Source organism: Symsagittifera roscoffensis, chromosome 1 (genome assembly GCF_963678635.1).
Source record: "Symsagittifera roscoffensis chromosome 1, txSymRosc1.1, whole genome shotgun sequence".
Classification (NCBI taxonomy): Eukaryota; Metazoa; Xenacoelomorpha; order Acoela; family Convolutidae; genus Symsagittifera; species Symsagittifera roscoffensis.
The window spans coordinates 5,643,630-5,664,972 of record NC_087062.1 but is presented as its reverse complement, the minus strand read 5'-3'; the positions used below and the strand labels follow the sequence as shown (position 1 = coordinate 5,664,972).

Genomic DNA, 21,343 nt, shown 5'->3' with positions numbered 1-21,343 from the left:
TGGCAAGTGTTGAAGCGGCCGTGGCGTAGATACGAGGACGGGACACTCTTAGTCCACAGGACGGCGGTTCGAAACAGGCACAACTGAAAAGTTTTGTTTTTCCGAGGCTTGTTTGTTTTTGTTTCCTTATTCCCTTTTTTGCGCTTTTGTGTGCGAAAGAAAGCTACGCCTTTGTTACGGGCCATTCTATTGTAATCGGTTAACAGACTTTTTTACCAGTCAAGAATTATGTTCACAGGCGTCATCTCCTTGGGTTTGGAGTTGAAATTTTAATAGACCAGACGTATTTTGGGCACTTTGCATTTCAAACACCTTTTTTCACACTTGCAAATCTAGTGTTCGAAATTGATCAGTACCTTGTTTGTGGAATTGCCAACTCCGACTTTGTAGAATTTTCAAGTGTTCATGAACGAAGTGATTTATCTTTAATTGAGGTCTTGTAGCTTTATGTTCAGGAAAAATCCTATAAGTTGTTCACACTCAAGATTAATTTTTTGGTGGTTTGACTGACTTTTTCAGAATCAATAAATGTAGCGAAGATTTTTATATAGGTCGTGATGATTTTTTCAGAAAGTCTTAAAATTTGTTCAGGCTCAAATTTGATTTTTGCTGTTTAATTTTTTGTTCATTTTTCAGAGTCGATGAATGTAGCTCAGAGTCTTATATAGGCCGTGATGATTTTCTTCAGGAAAAGTTTTAAAGTTTGTTCTGGCTCGTAGTTTGACTTTTGATTTTGAAATTCCGTTTATCTATCTATATCTATTCTATACTTTATTTAAATGCTAGTGACAGCTATCTCCCATGTTTAAGCATAATAATTTTGCATGTTTAACGAAAGAATTTTTTCATGTTTAAGCTATATCATATATTGCAATGCTTAAGAAAAATTTTCATTTAGTTTTCCGCAAGTTCATTAATTTTTCAGTAATTTTTTTCGAGGCCAAATTAAGTCTGTCTGTCTGTATACCTGCTTTTTTTAAATTAATTTGATTATGTCTGTCTACCCGTCTCCTAATTTTTTTATTTTCTTCTATCAAATCTATTATATATTTAAATGCGGGCTTCACTGTCTCGCCATGTTTAAGCTTTTTCAACGTATTTTTTTGCATCTTCAACAAAATAATTTTTTCACGTTTAAGCTATAACGTATATTGCAATGTTTTTTTTTTCGATTTTCCCGTTTAAATTCAGTTTTTATTTCATCAAGTTTAATTAGCAACCCAATAGTTGGATGTTGTCAGAGTTTTCCCAGGTTTTGCGATTCTGACCTCCATATATGAATAACCAATTCCTTGTAGTTTTCGAGATATGACGTTTTTTATGATTTTTCAAAAAATTTTCAAAAACTTAGATTTTGAAAAATTCCAATACGTCGAAGATCTCAGTCCTGTTGTTGGATTTTGTGAGGGTACTCTCAGGGGTTGCGAATCTTGCCTCCAATTATGGCTGCTCAAATCTTTGTGGTTTTTGAGATAGACGTTTTTTTAGGATTTAAAAAAAAAATTTCAGAATTTTTTTTAGATAAAAAAGTTCACAAAATTTGATATTCCCATCTCTGTGGTGAGGCTCTGTCAGGGTACTCTCAGTAGTTGCAATTTTGCCTCCAAATATGAGTGTATTTTTTGAGATATGATATTTTTTATGATTTTCTCTGAAATTTTCAGAAAAAATTAGATGTTAAAAAATTCCAAAACTTTGAAGATGTCAATACTGTTATTGGAATCTCTGAGGGTACTCTTATGAGGTTGGAAATCTTGCCTTTGAATTTGTCTGCTCAAAATCTTGTAGTTTTCGAGATATGACGTTTTTTAGGATTTTCTCAAAAATTTTCAGAGAACTTGGGTATACATTTTTTAAAACTTCAAGTTACCATCTTAGTAGTGAGGCTCTTTCAGGGTACTCTCAGGAGTTGTGAATTTTGCCTCCAAATATGACTACTCAAAACCTTGCAGTTTATTTTTTTTTTTAAGTTTGAAATTCTTAACCTGTAGTTGGAGGCTGTCAGAGTATTCTCAGGAGTTGCAAATTTGGCCTTCAATTGGGATTGCTCAATTTTTTTTACTTTAGGAGATACGACGATTTTTTTGTAATTTTTTTTTGGAAAATTTCAGGAAACTCAAATTACAAAATAATTCACTAAAGTGAAATTCCCAACCCTTTAGTTGTGTGCTGTCAGAGTACTTTCAAAGATTGCGATTATTGCCATCTAATAAGACTACTCAAATCTTGGTAGTTTTCGAGATGTGAAATGTTTTCTGGTTTTCAAAAAATACTTCTTTTTAGAAAACTTAAGGTGAAGTTTCTCAAAATTTGAATTTCCCACCGTTGTAGTTGGGTGCTGTAAGAGTACTCTCAGTTGTTGCAAATCTTGCGCCCAAACGCGACTGCTCAATTGCTTTTAGTTTGCCAGATGTGACGTTTCTTAGTTCATTTTAAATGCTTTCAAAGACTAATATAAAACTTCACCAAATTTTATGGTTCTTCAAAATTTGTATAAAAAATTGAATAACATCTTTGCAAAATTTGTAATTACGAACCCAAAGAATGCAGATCTTTTTTCCAATATATGTGGTTTGTACCGGAGGTGCGTTTTACGCTAGTTTACTTAAAAAGAAAGGCAGACTCCATAATCGATCAGCACAAAAAAAAGAAAAAGTTACCAAAATTTTAATCCAATTCTAGTTTCGACTGAGGAATTAGAAGTTGTTCTCAATGTGCGAAAAGCTTTCAGGTCATCTATTTATTTATTTGAAGTTCGAAAATTGAGATTTCAAAAAACAAGTCAGTATTTTTTCTGTTTACTTGCGTTCATTGACTCTTTTCCAACTTTCTTTTGGCAATGCTAATTTAGTTCGCTACGTTTACTAAAGGGAAGGCAACTTACACTCTAAATAACGAAAGTTTGAGTGACTTTTATTTTCGAAAATTGTTTTAAGTTCTTAAGTGGATTAAAAAATTAACTTTTGACCTCAGTTTTTCTGGGTTAGCTTTACAAAATAATTTTCAATCGGAAATGATTTTTGAATAGCAAAGAGCTTTATCGTGATTTATTGCTGTCTCATGAAACCGAAAAGTCAAAATTGTTCAGAAAAAGTCAATCATTTTTTTTTTTTGGGTTTTACTTGAGTTCGTTTAAACTTTGCCAATCGTCTGTTGGATAAATTTTTTTTTTGAATTTTTTTTCATTTCAATATTTATCTGGCGTGAGATTTCGGCGTATGTTATATCAGCTAGGTAGCTTTTTTGTGTCATTTGTCGGGCAAAGAGGTATTTTCATGGTGAGCGTCTGATAAACTTCTGTTTCTCGTTTATTTTTTTTATGCTCATGTTTTGTAGCGGTTTTTCTAATGCGGTTTGTAGCGGTTTTTCTAATGCGGTTTGTAGCGGTTTTTCTAATGCTAAGTTTAGGCGGGCAAAATTTCATTCGAAAGTTTGCTTGACATTGCCAAGTAATTGAAAGAGCTATAAAGTGTCGTCTGATCATTATATTTGTCTGTTTTTTTTTCAGGCTAATGTTTTAGACTCAAACTGGGAAGAGCCACTCCAGTTGATGTACTGCTCAGTATTTTGCCCAGATTCAATGACTTCAAATTCTTAGTTTATTAATTATTTAACGGATAGCTAGAGTATAGACACTGTGGGCGTTGCGTGTGTCGACGGGGGAGGCACTATGAATCAAAACAGACGAGGAGGGGGAGGGGCTCCTAGAGAAGATAGACACAGAGGAAAGATGGCGCGGGGTAAAGGTCAAGGTCATCAAAATTCGCCGCTACCTGATGAGATAAGACAGTCGAATCTTCAATACTCGGTGCAGAATGACTATATCGACAGATACAATGAACCCCGAATCGGTGGATATCGGTCGAAGCAATATCCGTCCGACTGGGATCGAGACACCGACCATACTAGGGACTCCGGTTCGAGAGCATCAAGAGATCACTACGAAGGACCTCGCGAGTTTAAGTCCAGGGGGAGTGTTCTAGGGAATTACAGAGAAGATGGGTCCTCCGAGTGGGGAGCCCAAAATAGAGGAGGTAACAGAGGTCATAATAGGTCAACTGGCGGTAGATGGAGTGATGAAAGTTCGACAGGGTCCAATAACTCGTTTTACACTTCCTCGTATAAAAGCAGACCCCCGGGTGCGACTTCTGGTAATTATGCCGGCCGAGACGGTCGCTATGATAACAGGAACGGTTACAGAGACCAATACGAGGATTCGAATAGAACGCCCAGAAATACATATCGAAGAGATGAGAATCAAAAGGAGGAGGAGGATCGATTCCAGGACCAGCGAGGCAACTACGGAAGAATGACTGACTCAGCGCCTGATAGGCAGAAAGAAAGCAAAAGTGAACCTCAATCATCTCGGGAGACTCCGAAGTCCGCTAATAAGGTATATGTAATAGACATATTTTATTCAGTTGAGTTTTCTTTGAGAACGGTTCCATAGTGGGTTATAAATATCAAATTTAGTTGTTTTTAGGCCGGTTTTTCATGACAAAAAGACCAAATGCGCAAATTTGTCAAACAATCAAGGTCCTGTAAACTGTCGAAAACTGACTGATTTTCTTTCATTTCTAACGGATTTTTGAATACTGAATTCTGATTGGCTGATATAATTTTCGTAAATTCGATCCTTCTGGCACGGTTGATTCCCAAATGTGTATCTTCGTTGTTGCCTTTATGTTTGGCTAACAAAACTAAATGATTTTGTATTTTTTAGAAAGATCAAGGTGGTGGTAAGAAACGTGGAAGGTTAACGGAAATTGCATCTTCACTCATTAACAATGGAAACGAGCAAATAACGCCAGTATCTGCGACCCCAGAACATCACAAGCAGTCGCAGAGAAAGACGCGACCGACCGACAACCATGAAAGACAAGAACCTCTGTTTCAAAATTTAGAAATGAGTGTCGAAAATGAATACAGTAAAGGTTCAAATAATGACCGACAGAGAGAAGTGAAACAAGGAAAAGGTTTGTTCAAAGACTGTCTGCTAGCCATTGCGCCTTCTGATCAGACCCGAAAACAATCTGGAAGAATTGATGGTGCCAATTATCACGATGATCGACTGGAAAGAGACTATGAAAGTGATGGAAATGATGGTTCTAGACAGGTACGTCAGTTCACGCCGACCTCTATTTTTAATATTTGCCCGACCCTTTTTCCTTTCGTCTACCTACTAATGTTTTCCGGTTCAAATTACGTTTACATTTTTGTGTTGGTTTTCATTTGAATCTTCAACGAATTATGACAAGTTGTGTGATGAAATACTTCGTTTGTGTTGATATGAATAATGTCTCGTTATTTTACTGTGTTTAGAAGTCTTCAATGAAGATGAATGGTTTCAACTCCGACTCAGACGGGGAAGTGGTGGGTCTGAACAATAGTCCCAAGGCTGAAGACATGCTGTTGGGGGTGCCTGGCTTTACAGATGCAGATATGGAGAAGGAAACGGAAGACGAAGAAGAAAAGGAAGAAGATGATGACCTCCTCCAGTTACTCAACAGCTCGAAGGTACTTCATTTAGGGTGATTATAACCAAGTTTTGATTACAATAGTTGGCTTCTGCAGTTTATTTAGAACTAAATTATAGTTCATGCGTGTTTGATTAAGATGAAATCAAAATAAACACGTAATTAAGTTGAAAAATTCCTTTCGGCTTTTTTTCCGTAATATAAATGTATATATTGAAATGTGTCTGCCATGTTTAAGCTATACCATATTTCGCACGTTAAATCTTTCAGAACCGAATGCACGTTAAAGCTTAAACGTATATTGCGATGCTTAAGAAGAGTTTCGATTTTCCAATTCATGAAGGCGAGATCAATTGCAGTAAAACACAGAGCGAGATAAGGCAAGGCAGGGCAGCGTAATGAAGGAAAGCGCAAGGCAATGCAAAGTGGGCCACCTCAAGGGAAGACAGGGTATTCAAGGCAAAGCGGGGTAGGATAAGGGTGGGATGTGATTCATCTAGTCATTTATCCAGCCATTCATCGAATCGGTCAAACATCGATCACCTATCAACATTGCTATCCGTCCTTCAAGTCATCCATCGATCCATTCATCAGCCTTCCTTCCATTCAATTCTCAGTCCAACCAGTCAGCTAGTCATCCATCCATGAACAGCCATTTATACATCAACAGCCAAACAATACATCAACAGCCATTCATCCATCAACCAGCCATTCATCCATCCAACCAGCCATTCATCCATCCAACAGCCATTCATCCATCAAGCCGCTCAGCCATACCTTTCAAGCCATGCATCCATTCATTAATCCAGGCATCGTTTCATGCACTGAGCCATCCATCCGTTTAGCCACTCGTCATCTAGCCATCCCCCGGACCATCCATCCTTGAAAACGTTCATATTCCAACCATTCATCGATCCACTACTTTATTCATACATCCATCAAACACTTCATACAGTCAGCCATTTATCCGTTCTTCCAACCATCCATCCAGACAGCCAGCCATCCAATCTTAAATCCAATCATTCAGCCATCTCTCAGTGTAGCCATCCATTCAACGATTCCTCCATACGTTTATCCATTCAACCCTGCAATCCATTTGTCCATCAATCCAAGCAGTCAGCAATGCATCCAGTCATCCAACCATCCATGCATCTTTCCATGCAACATCAGGTCATCCATCCATCCTGCCGGCAATCCATGTGCCCATCGTCCATCCATCCAACTAGCCATCGATCCATCTTTCGGTCCAAATTTCCAGCCATTCATCAAGCCATCCATGCATACGTCCAGCAGCCATCCATACATTCAGCCAACCAATCATTCGTTCGTTTGAACCAGCGATCCATCAAGCCCTCCATCGATCCATCTATTTATAGCTGCAATGTGTCCGCTAGTATAAGTTAATGTCATATGCCTTTTTGGTTTATTCGACTGGGTTTTATTTGTCGCGGCGTCAATTAAGTAAGTGGAGTCAACGATTTTTTTCAAAGTACAATCTGCGCAAGAAAAATTGCAGTCGCTGCTTTCAAGGGACCGCGGCCTTACTTCGGGTTGCCATTTTCTGTACTTTAAATTTGTTGTCATTCTTCGTCGAAAGGCGTATTTTATTTAATGTTTGCTTACTCAAAAATGGTTTTCCATTAATCCTAGAATATGTAGACGAATTAAGGTCCCCAGAAATTGAACCATAGCTGTAGAGTTCTTCGAAAGGTTTCCAAGACAGCTCCAAAAATTTCTCTTTTTTACTCCTAATTTTGTGTAATTCCATTTGAGTCGCTTGATACCCTAATTTTTATCTCATATTTTAAGAACGAAGTCCATTAGCTGTGCAAGTAGCATAGAATGTTCCGACCGAAATGATTTCAAAAAGGAATATAGAAACAAAAATTTTTTAAAAGTCTAAAAATTGTTCCTGTTATTTTAGGCACGGGGATTGAATAAAATGAAAAATACGAGAAAGAGAGGCTATTATATTTAAAATAACGTTAAAAATAGCGTTGAAGTTCTATTCCAATCGAAGTTGGTGAATCAGTTTTATATAATTTCATCTAATTTAGTCTGAAAAAAACGAAATTACTTCAGACCAATTTTTCTCGACACTGAGATCAAAATTTGAATTTTGAATCCAAATCACGACCAGTAGAGTTTAATAGGATATTACACTTGATCTCTTCAAAGATTTTCTTGAGATTGTCAAAATTGGTTGGATTTCTTAGTAAACAGCCACCCTCCTTTTTGGCTCTTTCCCACTGCGAGAGGTGTCGGACAAATAACAAATTAACAAAGATGTGGGATAAATAACCACCGATTGCTGCCGCGAATTGAATAAATGATTTCCAGAGTTGAAGAGTAGAATAAAGATAAAGATAGGTGAATGAATAGACATGATTTAAACGCTCTTGGCTCGCGCAACTAACTTGGCACCAAAACAATTTGACAAACAGAATTCCTTGATAAGTTAACTGCACTAAATAAATAGGTAGATAATTACATAGATACTCAGCATAGATTGAGTTACCGGTGGCCCCATGACACAAGTATGTCTCGAAGATGTACCGGGACATCGTAGGAAAGTCAGCTTCTTTAGCCTCCTGAATTGATGCGCGCAAAGATTCATGTAGCTTTGGTCAATTTTCTCATCAAAAGTCTGCTTGCTCTGTAAAGTTTGTACAGCCGTTGGCTCGAAGCTGCCATTTTGCGGCGTTCTGAATTTGATAAAACTGAGGGATAGCATCATTCGACAAGCATTTCTTTGAATAGCTGCTTTGAAGCTATCAGTTCACTCAGAAGCGACTGGCGTTACTGATTAATTTCCCAATTGAATGCAATCATTTTGTTCGGTTTTCAAGAAAGTCATGATGATGATGGATATAGGCTTGACCTCCCATTCTTATCGCAAAGATGGACGGACCGTATGGTCGAAATGCTTGACAGAATAAGTACGTCGTAAGAGCTCGTTTGAGTTCCTTTTAGCTAAACTAATTCTTTCTTTGTTCGTTCGTAAGATGTGATTATTCTTGTGTAGGATGTGGTTACAAGTCATCTGACATGTCTGACCCCAACAGTAGCTGACAGTGACCGGTTCTTGCAAGCGTGTGATGCTCAAAACAAAGCAGCGAATAACAGGTACCCCCCGATGATGCCCCCTCCACCCGTGCAGTGCGACAATGACACAGAGTTTCCCCCACCCACTTTGTCTATCAAACCCCCGAAAAAGAAGACAGATGCAAATGGACGAGAATCCCCAACTGAATTTGACCCTATGGGATGCTGCGGAGCAAAATTTAAAGATGGTTAGACTTTGCTGCTTATTATGTTTCAATAGATTTTGCAAACAGTTGTTGTGGAATCACCGAATAACATAAATAACTGCGGTAGATTTTCGTAGCTTACTTTTTGCTTGACATTTCTGGCGGGTTTGTGCCTGATTACAAACATAGTTGTTTTGGCCTATAATGGCAGTATTTTCCTGGTTAATATCTGAATTAGTTTTTTTGATGAATGCTGAAACCCACGAACCCGAATAGTTTTTTTTGGTTTAAGTAATTGCATGAATGAGTATGATAAGTCAAGTCACCATTTAATCAAATAGCACTGGCATTTGTTAATTGGAATTTCAAGTCGACACACTAAAAAATTCATCTCTATCTCTGACAAGTTTGTTGAAGTCGTGATATTAGGTTTTGTTTTTAGACGTGCAGACACCATCGAATGACTCTGATTCGCAAAAACAAGAAAGAAGATCCTCGCGCACTCCTGTTCTGGGCGATGCTCCTGAGGAAAACCCCGCCGCCACAGGCGACTCGCCTCAAAGCGTAGTGGCAAAGTTTGAGAAACTGAAAATGTCGCAGTCGTCCTCCTCGGAAAAAAGAGCGGCAAACAGACGCAACCAGTTACAGTCGTCTGGAAAGGGTATTCTGGATACACCCAGTAGCGGAGGCGGCAGTGGTGGTGGTGGTGGTCGGAAAGGGAAGAAGTTCACAAAAGCCCCGGTGGAGTTCACAAATATGCTTTTCAAGTCGAAAGGAGATTTGTTAACAGAAGGTATAAGCAGTTACACTCAGAGTGACAGCGAGGATGAAGTCGAAAGTTGGGGACGAAAATTTAAGGAGAAGTTTTCCCTAGAAAAAACGACAGGAGAGAAGTTTGTAGATTCGCATTGCCACATTGACTTTCTTTTGAAAAGACATAACATGAGGAAGGACTCGAAGTGGTCGGAGTACAACCGAAGACACTTCGCCTATGTTCCCGAAAGTTTTGAAGGTTTAGTTGCTGTGTTTTGTGAACCATACGCTTTCAGGGAGTTCCAAACTTACCATCATTTATTAAGTGAACCAGGAGTAAATTGCGTTGCAGCTTTTGGGATCCACCCCCATAGTGCTCAACACTACAACGACGACATCGAACAACGTTTGATAAAGGCTCTTCAGCATGAGAGATGCACCGCTTTGGGTGAAATTGGACTGGACTATTCGGAAAGAGCTAGCGGCGCGAGCGAAGCTGTTCAGCAAAGAGTTTTCAGAAGGCAATTAAATTTAGCGCTTAAAACGGGTAAAAATTTGGTTCTTCATTGTCGTGATGCAGATAGGGACTTGAACCGTATTCTGCAAGAGGAAATGCCGAGGGATTGGGTAATGCATAGGCATTGTTTCACTGAGAATGTGTCCCTTTTGGAGGACCTTTTGAAGACGTTTCCAAATATGTACATCGGCTTTACGAACTTGATTTGTTTGGGCAGCGCATACGAGCCGCGGGAGGCAGCTAGGTAAGAGCTACTTGCGTTTGTTTGAAAAGATTGGTATATTAACTTAATTTTTTTAGCAATTTTTCAAAATTATTTTGTTGAAGAAAAAACAGTCATCTACATGCTTTAAAAAAAAACATCTGCGCTCTTCGAAGCTTTTCCGAACTGGTGGATTTATGATAGCTCAATGGATTTTTAATTCGTCTTCCAGCCAATTTTTTGTGCTATATTAGTATGTCTTCATGTGTTCTGTTAATGTATAAAATTTCTCAAAATGTTCTTACAAATGTCGTTTTTTACAGGAGAGTGCCTCTCAATCGACTTCTTCTGGAGACAGATGCGCCCTACTTTTTGCACCCAAATGTGCCCAAAAGAGTCCAGTACGCACACCCTTCTATGGTCATCTACGTGGCAGAGAAAGTGGCATCTCTAAAAGGCATCCACATAAGCGAAGTGCTAAGACACGCTAGACACAACACGCATACAGTGTATAATTTATAAACGAGCGATTAATCGGAATTCGACACTATGCGTCTCGTTCTCGGCCCCAAGAAAAGACGGCGATGTTAACCGAGCCTAAAACTGAGTCTGAGATATGCCAGCCAGTTTCGCTGTTTTGCTACTCGTCAAAGATCAAGCCAAAGACAAATAAAAACTGGGAAAAAAAGGCCTCAAAATAGAACTACACATTATCTCAGTCAAATGTCGAAATTGTTCAAGTAATTTTTAGGATCAGTTTGTCATCAGGTCTTACCTTTTCATTATAAAAGGTCTACACGTTTTTGTGTGGTATATGTGTCATTTTGATAATATACTTATTTAAAAATCATGCAATATATTTTTATTGTTCCGACCACGAAAAACAACATCAAAAATAAAACGAAAAAATGCTTGTAAATATGATTTCATATCTTTGAAAAAATCATTTATCTTCAGAAAGTTTTTGGCAAAAAGGTTTTGTGGTCGGAACCTTCTGTGCTATCTACATGCTCAGTAACACGCTATTCTTGTATTTATAATTATCTGCTTTGTGAAATTCCAATATTTTTCTATCCGCCTGCCTTCTGTGTTTTCTTGATTACAAAAGGGGCTACTCTGTAGCAAAGGGGAGCCATGTAAAAAGTGTACATAGTGTAAATCAAGAGAACTCACTAAAAAACTTTTTCTTGAATTGTACTGTAGTTTCTCATAGTCATGGTATTTTAAATAAATTTCTTTTAATTGTGGTAAAGTTCGGTTGTTTAGGTTGCTGAAACTGCTCTTTGATACTTCGTTTTCTACCTAATCGAATCTAAAATGTGCCATTTGGGTTGGATTTGATTCTAAATGATTTGATGCTATTGTTGAATTGTCTAAAGCGTACCGTGTGTTGAGTAATGAATGATATTGAAGAAAAATTTCTCATAAAGTTCCTTTGAAAAGAACTTGAGCTTGGAAAAGTGACCAGTTGTAGTCGAAGTAGGATAGTAAACTTTTGAACTGCAGGGTTTCAAAAATTTTGTTTACAAGACTAGTTATTACATCTGCGCTGCGAGAGCAAGTGTCTTGTAATCAGGAACTAGACTTTTTTCTGAAAACAATGTTTCTTAAAATATGTAAGAAATTGAACTTTTAATATTATTCTTACTATATTTTTTTAAATACGATAGTCTTTTAAATATTATTCTTACCACCAAAAAGTTACGCAATTTTTTTTACCCACACGAAAAGGACTTCTCCCTGTGTTTAGTCGAAGTAATGTGTTGTACAAAGTTACTTGTCAAGCTGCGCAGCTTGATATGTTGGACAAACTGTTGGACTTCAAGAGCTCTCACGTAAAGGAACGCCGCTTTTGCGCATTTTTTATTTTGCGATGTGCCCCCATATCTATTAGATAGTCAGCAGAAATTAAAGACTCAAGGTTCCAGCACACACTCCTCACGTTAGAGGCTCTGGTTATCGTACAAACTCGTCCTATCATCAACACAAGAGATGAGTATCGCTCGAAAGAATTGACTATCAGGTTCAATTGAATGAATGTTGGTACTGTTTCAACCTTGTTGAAACCATCATTTTTTATTGGTTTGTTCAAACTTTTTAGTGCTTGCGTTTTTTTATAGTTTTTTTTGTTTTCAGCGATAGAAATGCCTGATGATGATTTTTTATCGAAATGCAGTGCGGTTTTTAATTTATTTCTAATTTATCTGATTTGTTTTTACTGCCTTAATTGAACTTGCTTTGATATTGAGCCGTAAAAAATTGGTCTAGACATAACATGGTTGCTTTCGCCTCCTAAAAATAGGGTTTCGATTCTAAGACGGATCTTGTTGTTTTTCAGTAATTTCATTGACTATTTTCAGTTGGCTATTTTTACACAAGAAGAATTGTTAGCTTTGTAGTAGCATGACTGGTCGTTTTTTTCCAAACTTAATCGCAATTAAAATGCTCGTTTGGTGGTATTTTCGCTGAAATCACGATGGCTTAAATCAGGACTTTTTGTGTGGCTAGTGTGTGTAGTTAGTGGCTGAAAAGGACTCAAGTTTTGAGAACCCAGGTTCGAATCCATCAGAAAGAGATAATTTTACTAAATTGAGCCTTTTTTTTTACCTTTTTTAATTATTTTTTAGTGCTGCTTTTAGTCGTTTTTTTTCGCCTGTGTTTGCGAAGCACAGCTTAGCTTCTTTTGGTAAATCATCTGCTCGAAATTTGAAGTTTTCCATTGCTTGCTTTCAATTCAAGCCAATCCGTAATTGACTTTCCGAACTGTCCCAAACCTCTAAAAAGACCTGGGCTATCTGTAGGCATGAATTTTTTTTGCGATAATGATTGATATTCCATTTTTTAGGATATATTTTACTTTTTCTACAATTTCACATTGTGTTAGATTTTCGACTAATGCATGAAAAAATTAAAATATATCCAAAAAATTTGAATATCAAGCATTATCGCAAAAAAAATCATGTCTACAGATAGCCCAGGTTATAATTTGAAAAAGTATTTGCTCTTGTAAAATCAACTTTCGCACACCATGGAGACGATAAAAATTAGTCAGGACGAAAAAAAATATAACTGTCCAGAATTGATTCTGTAGATGGCTGCAACAGCTGTCTCAAATAAGGTATCTGCAAATTATCAAAAGTGTCCGATTCAGAACACGAATAACTTCGTGCTTGTTTTACAATTAATTAATGAGAAAAGTGGCAATTTATTTGCTAAAAGAAGAGACCAAAGACATTTGCCCAAAATGACTAACTCGAACACGACCTCGCTGAATTTCAAGACAAGCATGCCCTCGGACAGATTTGCGAAGTTGCCAAAAAGTTAACAGAATTGTTGAGTGATCGTTTGAGTTGGCTATAGCAAAGGATTCGGAAAATCAGAGCTAAACATTTGAAAGCACAATCCTAACCAAGAAAAACGGAACCTGGAAAAAAAGAATGTATAATTTGTTGGTATATATTTAATAAACAGCTTTTGAGGTTTTTCAAGAAAACAAGAAAGCTTCACATTCAAGTTTTCATCAGGAGACGTGGCGAAATAGTGTATGCAAAAAAGAGATAAATAAAAAAGCTAAATAAAAAGAGCTAAATAAAAGGTTCACTAATGTTAGGAGATTTGCTCAGACTGGGAAGTCGGGAAGCCGCTTGGCATGTTATTTAGGCATGCGTGAACTCAGCCAAACTCCTAGATCCGTTCTAAACGTTGACTGTTTGAAGTGTTCGTTTAAATTAGTTAGGGATAAGGAGGAATTAGAATAGATAAAAAGAATTAGAGCAGCACCGACTACGGCCAAAGCATTTCCCTACTCGATCAAATTGGTAAGGTTTCTTCGAGAAGTCTTTCAAAAACTAACAATTACCAAATTTATCACCATTTCTGGTTGGTTTGCAAGGCCACTGTCCTAGTAACGGGACCAAGCAATCTGGACAATTAGATGTTTGCTGCACCAAAATTGTGTAAGCAATCAACCATTTTTTGAGACATTCTTCAATCTGGTTCAAGAAAACTTTAGAATTTTTTCATCAGAACATAAACCAGATGTATTTGAAATAATCAGGCTTTTTAACCCAATTAAAGTCCTTTTGTCGTCAGAAAAGTAAATAGATAGTATAGAAGCGATAAAACAACTCACTGTTCAAAATAGTGTCTGAAGCTCAAAAAAAAGGTTAGATATCATTTGACAGTAACTAAAACAACGAAATCCACTCACACAAATTTCCTCCGTCAGCAATTCAAGATAAACGTTTCATTGTACTGTCTCGAACAAAAACTGGACGAGACAGCTAATGGCAGATCTTAATAACCATGAGCTCAAGAAAAAGTGATTACAAAAAAAGGTTGCACAACCCAGTCACCGCCCCTAATACTTCGGAAATGGTGAGTTCAGAGATGACGCTATTGGCAAAATGTCACATCATATTAATGTGCCAACAAAATTCGTTGCAGAATGTTTCCATTACGAGAACAAATTGTGCATCCTTTTGTTCTTCTTTTGCTCTTTCATTTTCTTTGATCGTTCCGACAAAACTTTATCATGTTTAAACCCAGGAACATACAGGCACAAAATTGTGGGCATATCCAGTGCACAGTTTGGCCTCGTCAAGTCACGAAAAGGAGATATGAGCTGGCATCTCTGCGATGGCTATTCACAACTCTTGGCCAGACCTTGGATGAAAATGTTCGTGCAAAGATGTCGAAATGGAATCTGCAGAGATTCCCTAGCATCACAGCATTGTGCGCTCAAGAAAGTATAAAATCTTGCGGTTCATTATAGGATTGTAACAAAACTTATATCTACGCTAATCGTTGGATAAAACACATGCTGTCATTCATTGACAGGTCGATCTGAGTAGCATTTCAAAAATCTTCGAAGAATCCCTCTCACAGCCACTGAGTCGGAGAAGAGCCTTCGCATCGAACCATAAAAGTGGTATACAAGGTAATATACTACGATTTTCGCTCTTTTGCTTCATCTGCCCTGTAAGAAAAGCAAGGAAAAATCATTATTATGTGAATCACCGATGCTACTGGGTCAAATAATTCCAATGATGAATCCGCCAAGTCTAGAAAGCACTAGCCCGATGCGTAACTTCACAGGATAAAATAGTGCCAAATTTAGCGTCATGACATCCACTACCGTCTCGGATAGATAGTACGGGTTCGGGTGAACATATTTCATCTCGTTTCATTAGTTCTAATGACTAGTTCTTTTGACCTTGATCAGCTGGAGTACCCAGTTATACCAAGGATAACGGATAACTCAGTTTTTTTACCTGTTTTCCTAAACTGTAAAAGAAATAATAGACAAATTTGCAGTAGCTACAGCGGTAGCTGGTTGAAAGGAGGCGAATCCTCCCTTGAAAGGAGGCGAATCCTCCCTCGACCTTTTGTCACCTTCAAAGCCCAAATATACTAATTTTCAGGTAAAAATATTTCACTAACTAGGCTGTAGTAATACTCGGACGAAAACAATCTCTGTAAAATTTAGAAGAAAAATAGAGCTCTTCAATTATGTTAGTCTGCTTCCGATCATAATTTTGTGGGAAAGGTTATAATCACGAGGAGGCTCATGCAATATGCTAAAACAGGGCCAGATTTGGGGTGGTGCTTCCCCATTCTCAAGGATTCGACCCCCTCACCAACCAAAGGATCTCAATTTTGGTATTTTATTTGCATTCATTTTTGACGACCAACCAATAACCGACAAATTTTCGAAAAAATTCGCAAAACGGCATTTTGACCTGTTTTTTTTTCTTCAAAAAGTTGCCCGCCGCGCAGGAACATTTGACGAAATAGCGTCTCTGTAGTATTCTGAGAGCGCTCGGGGCTCTTTTTCTTTTTTCCTACCTTCTTTGTAAAATCACAAAATAAAACTGTAAAATAGTTCATACGGCAAATTGCATGTTAGAAATGTTACAATCTAGTAACAACTAGTTCACACTGACACGTTTTATAACAATTTAGAAAACCAAAAAACCTTTAAAAGCTGATTTTCTTGAGTTGGGTAAAAATAAAGGGGTTGGCAGAGAGTCGCGCTCGAAAATCGAAAAATCAATTTAGTCGACCTAAAAACAGGTCGTCAAAACTTTTGAAAAATTTTGAAAATCTGCGACCCCCTCCCGAGAAAATCCTAGATCGCTGCGCTAAACTCTAAAGATGGTAAAATATTTATGCAGAGGGAATGACGCTACTGGCAATAAACCTAAACAAGATCTCAAATGGTTAATGCTCAGTTAGTCATGGCCTAATTAGTTTGAGTACTCGTATGAACGAGTTGTCATTTCAATGGTGTGTTCTATACTAAGTGTAAGTGCCATGAATTTGCCAACTACAAATAATCTGACCTTTGTTGGAACAAAACATTTATAGAAACATGACATTGGTGGTTGTAGTTATTTCTTGCAGTATGTTGAATTACTTGATCGGAATTACAGTTGGTATAGCTCTATGATAATCAGAAGTTGTTATTGAACTTTTTGACACTCGGTAATGTGAAATTACGTGACAGATTTATGTCGTAATTAGTTTTGAAGGTCTTAGTTTTTGTTTGCGAACTGTTTTTCTGAGGAATTGTTTAGTAAAATCAGTTATACTCGCGAGACAACGCTGATACTTTTAGTGTTATTATCCAACAAAAATTGATGTGATTTTGATAGTTTTGAAAAGTAATTAATTATACTTAATCACGGCGATGTCTTTCATGTCCAATTCGAGTGGTCCATACGACGTGTTAATCAAGGTCATGATGCTGGGCCACTCAAGTGTGGGTAAGAGTTCTATGGTCAGCAGTCTCTGTGAACAACCCTTCTCCCCCTCCCACTTACACACCATCGGAATCGACTTCAGGGTCAAACACTACCATCTAAAAGGTAACGATATTGATTCAAACATAGCTATCTGCGTGACAATTTCACGAAAAGTTGTCTCGGTGTCAAGAAAAATTGGTCCGAAGTTTACCATTTTTAAGATAAAGTGACACAAAACCTACAAATGACGCCAAGCCAGAGTCAAATCTCTATTTAATTTGACTGCAATTTTAACAAAATCTTATCAATTTTCGCATCCTTCTTTTTTGTGATTTGAAATATTTTAATCGGTCTTTACAGAAAGCAAAAAAACATTTTATGAAAAAAATAGAAAAAATGTTGTTTGTTTCATATGACTAATTTTTGTGTTTCTTCCTTTTAATCACCGTGGTTGGAAAGTTTTGTTCTATTTTCACAGCAACTGGCTCTTATTATTTTATAAACAGACGGTCAAGATTGATGATTGACGATTTTTTGGGTGTAAAACCCAAAATGCGCAGGTATGAATAACCGGCTTTGAATAAATTTGAAAAAAAATTTCAAATCCAGCAAATCAGCATTCAAGCAGTGAATATCAAGAACATTTGAAAACTTGAAAAAAAAATTTCTTTGAATAAATTAGGAACCATTTTACAAAAAAGTATTGCTAATTAGTTTCAGTTTTTTCAATATTTTAACTAGTAATGACAGTGAGTTATATGACTAAGAAGCTGTGCTATATGCCAATTGCGGTGTTTTAAAAACTAAAGAACTACAGCAACTGTTCATTTACAAAAAAGAGTTCTAAAATTTTTTTTTTGGTGGTGGAAAACGCTACAAAAACTAGTCTTAACAAGACTGCTCGTATATCAGGACAAAGCCCTGAATGTTCTGACTGCCCTTTAATTCTTTGGTCTCGAATATTTTTTTTGGTAAAAGAAAATATTGGAAACCTATTAAATATTGGAAAATATTAACCTAATATTTTTTTTGGTAAAAGAAAATATTGGAAACCTATTAAATATTGGAAAATATTAACCTAATATTTTTTTTGGTAAAAGAAAATATTGGAAACCTATTAACAATATCAAAGATCAAGTAAGCAAATATAAGACAAAATTAGGTTGGAACGATTTTGTTGTGCGAGATAACTCACCGCGCATAATTAATTCGCGTTGCTTTCAGCATCATGAATAAAATGTTGAAACCGCGCATAAATTAGTCCAGAGCATGGCCAAATTGGATCTTTTTATTTAACTTTTCGCTTTAAAACTTTTTTTTGGCCTAAAAAGTCCAGGCTGATTTTTAGTGGTTTATTTTACTTTGTTTCTCTTCAAAGGCAAAAAATGACTGTTTTTCTTGAAAATTTCAATTAGTTTTTGTTGCAAAATTTCAAAATTATAAAGACTAATTGCTCAGAAATTTCCTAATCTTGAACGAAAGTATCAAAACGCCTGTGAATGCAGAAAATCCATGACATTTAGTGGTCGAAACAAACAACTTCCTAATAAGAGCGACAATTTTATAATAAAAGGGAAGAAGATCAGTTTCTGTCTCAGACAACTTATTTTCTATCAAGCTTTCACATGCGGGAGCGAAACATAATAAAGTCAAAAAGGCAATAGAAATCGCAAAACTATGTTTACAACATCGGTTGTTTTCTGGCTCACAGCCCGACTTTTGATGCGATAAATTCAACTAATTTAGCAAAAACTTTAAATTTCCCAACAAATTATGTTTATTGATCCGACTTTCGACGAAAATGACGGAATACTTAAGACTGGATGGTTTTTTCTGTCAACAAATTTCGACAGTCTTTACCCTGAACTACACTTGATCAAAAACAAGCTTCTGTAAGATATTTGACATCTGATTGAAACTGTTAGAAAGTGGTGTGAACACAATTTTGGCCAGAAAATCAAAACTGTTTGATCAATGAAAAACTCCACATAACTTTTTTTACCCCTAACTCTTCTTACAATGTTTCGCTCTGCTTTCGACAACTGGTTTTTAAAACATGAAATTTGCGATTGAAAAAATGTATTGACTTTTACAATGAATGGAATTTAATTTGCAAACAATTTATTATGATTTTTTTAATTAAAAATGTCTAGTGTATCTGCAGACTTTTTTCTTGTCACTAAATTACAGGATTACGCTTGCGATTAGTAACCGTTAATGAATCGTAATGCAGATATTCTATAGACAACTCGGATGCAGAATATCGACAAAATGAAATAAATCAAATCGGAATATATACTTTAATCACTTGATATTTTAATTTTTTAAAAACTCAATTTTCTTGACTTGCTGGCACGCTTTCCCAAGAGACATCAGTTACAACTGAAATGGAAAGATGTTCGAATTCGGTCAGGATTTATCTTTTTCAAATTGAAATATTCCGTTTCGAAAAAAACAGGCTATCATTTGTCTGATTATGTTTGTCTGCTTCCATGTCACAATTTTTTTTGCTGTACATTTTTTTAAGTTATAAATGTTTTTGATTTACTCCTCTAATTTGCAAATTTACCAATTCTCACTTAGTAAATTTTTCTCTTTTTTTGCTGAAAAAGTTTCTTCAGCCCAATTGATTTCGGTGTATATCGAAATAAAAATGCGTTCTCTGAACGGAACTTAAGTTTTACGACCTCCATTTCCAGAAACGTTTAAAGGATGAAAATCTTAAAATTTCGAAAATTTATAGCCCAAAGTTTTTCAGGATTTTTTTGTTTTTGCCTCAATTGGAGTTAACCCTAGTTTTTTCGGCTTAGTTGTTGCGCCGTGAATAATTATGAAAAACTTTTTCACTTTATTTTCCTCATATTGAACATCATTCGAGACAAAATTACAAAACTTTTGCAATTGTTTTAGCGACATTTTTTGACGTAGTGGCTTTTGCTTCATTTTTTGTAGCTGCTAGCTTGGATGTTCTGATTATTTGGTATCGTGAAGCTCCGTTTTGCCATCTGTGTAAGTTTTGCGCCTAGAAACGCATTACTGCAATCAATCTGTTACCTCAATTCAATTTGGATAAAAGCAGTCCAATTCACCAAAAAAGTTTAAACTCAGATTAAATAGATTAGAATCAGTAGCGGATTTAGGGGGGGCGGGGGTTGCGGACGCCCTCATCTCAGGGATTCGACCCCCTACCGACCCGAAGGGTGCCCCCTTTGATTTATTTTGAGATATCCATTTTTGGCTGACGGACCCCTAATTTTTTCTAAAGGCGCCTTTGGCGCCAATAAATACTAATTTTGAGGTGGGAGCGCGCGCCAAAATACGCGATTTTTTGGTCAAAATTTTTTTAAAAAATGCCTAAAAACGCCTTTTTTTGGCCTTTTTTTTCAAAAATTTGCCTGCGGCGCAGAAAATTTGGTCTAATTATGGTCTTTATAGTGGTTTGGGAGAGCTCAGAAAATCAATTTGGCCGACCTAAAAAATTTTTTCGAAAATCCGCAACCCCCCCCTCTCGAAAAAATCCTAGATCCACCCCTGATTAGAATGAGAAATATTTCTTGAATTTGGGTTGGAAGAAGCTTCAAATGGTTGACCGGTCACGAAACTACTCAGGAGAAAAAAAAACACCACAGCCCTCGATTATTTTTCACTCTCTTCGAAAGCCGGTGTTTTTGTTCAAAAAAGTATAAGAACCGTCGCCAAGCTTACTTAATTTTTGTTATGAAAACAATGGTTTACTATGTGAATTGTTGTCCCAAAAAATTGCCATAAAAAATTTAAGCACTTGCTATCTTATGTATAAGTTAATTTCTATTCTAACTTGAAGTATTTTCTGTTTTTCGAGAAAAAAAGTTTTTTTTAGGAAAGCGCGTGAAGCTGCAGGTGTGGGACAGTGCGGGTCAAGAAAGATATGACACTATAATTAAACCCTACTACCGGGAGGCACAGGCATTCGTGCTAGTGTTCGACCTCACAAACAGAGACACATTCGACCAGGCTAGTCTAACTTATTTATCACGAGTAGCACCCCTCCCCCTACCCCTCCCCTTACCCTACTACAGGGAGGCACAGGCATTCGTGCTAGTGTTCGACCTCACAAACAGAGACACATTCGACCAGGCTAGTCTAACTTATTTGTCTTGAGTAGCACCCCCTCCCCTCCCCTTACCCTACTACAGGGAGGCACAGGCATTCGTGCTAGTGTTCGACCTCACAAACAGAGATACATTCGACCAGGCTAGTCTAACTTATTTATCACGAGTAGCACCCCTCCCCCTACCCCTCCCCTTACCCTACTACAGGGAGGCACAGGCATTCGTGCTAGTGTTCGACCTCACAAACAGAGACACATTCGACCAGGCTAGTCTAACTTATTTATCACGAGTAGCACCCCTCCCCCT

General features: G+C 37.0%; 2 protein-coding genes across 2 annotated transcripts; both read left to right on the top strand.

The window, feature by feature from the left end:
- The first annotated feature begins 3,512 nt into the window (after nucleotides 1–3,512).
- Nucleotides 3,513–11,115, top strand: LOC134857063 (uncharacterized). The gene is made up of 6 exons (XM_063873410.1): nucleotides 3,513–4,393; nucleotides 4,724–5,116; nucleotides 5,323–5,517; nucleotides 8,503–8,770; nucleotides 9,171–10,242; nucleotides 10,524–11,115. Exons 1-6 carry the CDS (start codon nucleotides 3,671–3,673, stop codon nucleotides 10,720–10,722), a joined length of 2,850 nt encoding a protein of 949 aa, XP_063729480.1. The 5' UTR covers nucleotides 3,513–3,670; the 3' UTR covers nucleotides 10,723–11,115.
- A 5,468-nt stretch (nucleotides 11,116–16,583) lies between these two features.
- On the top strand, nucleotides 16,584–21,086 carry LOC134843207 (uncharacterized). Its single transcript, XM_063859596.1, has 2 exons — nucleotides 16,584–17,069; nucleotides 20,806–21,086. Exons 1-2 carry the CDS (start codon nucleotides 16,892–16,894, stop codon nucleotides 21,084–21,086), a joined length of 459 nt encoding a protein of 152 aa, XP_063715666.1. The 5' UTR covers nucleotides 16,584–16,891.
- Nucleotides 21,087–21,343: the final 257 nt, after the last annotated feature.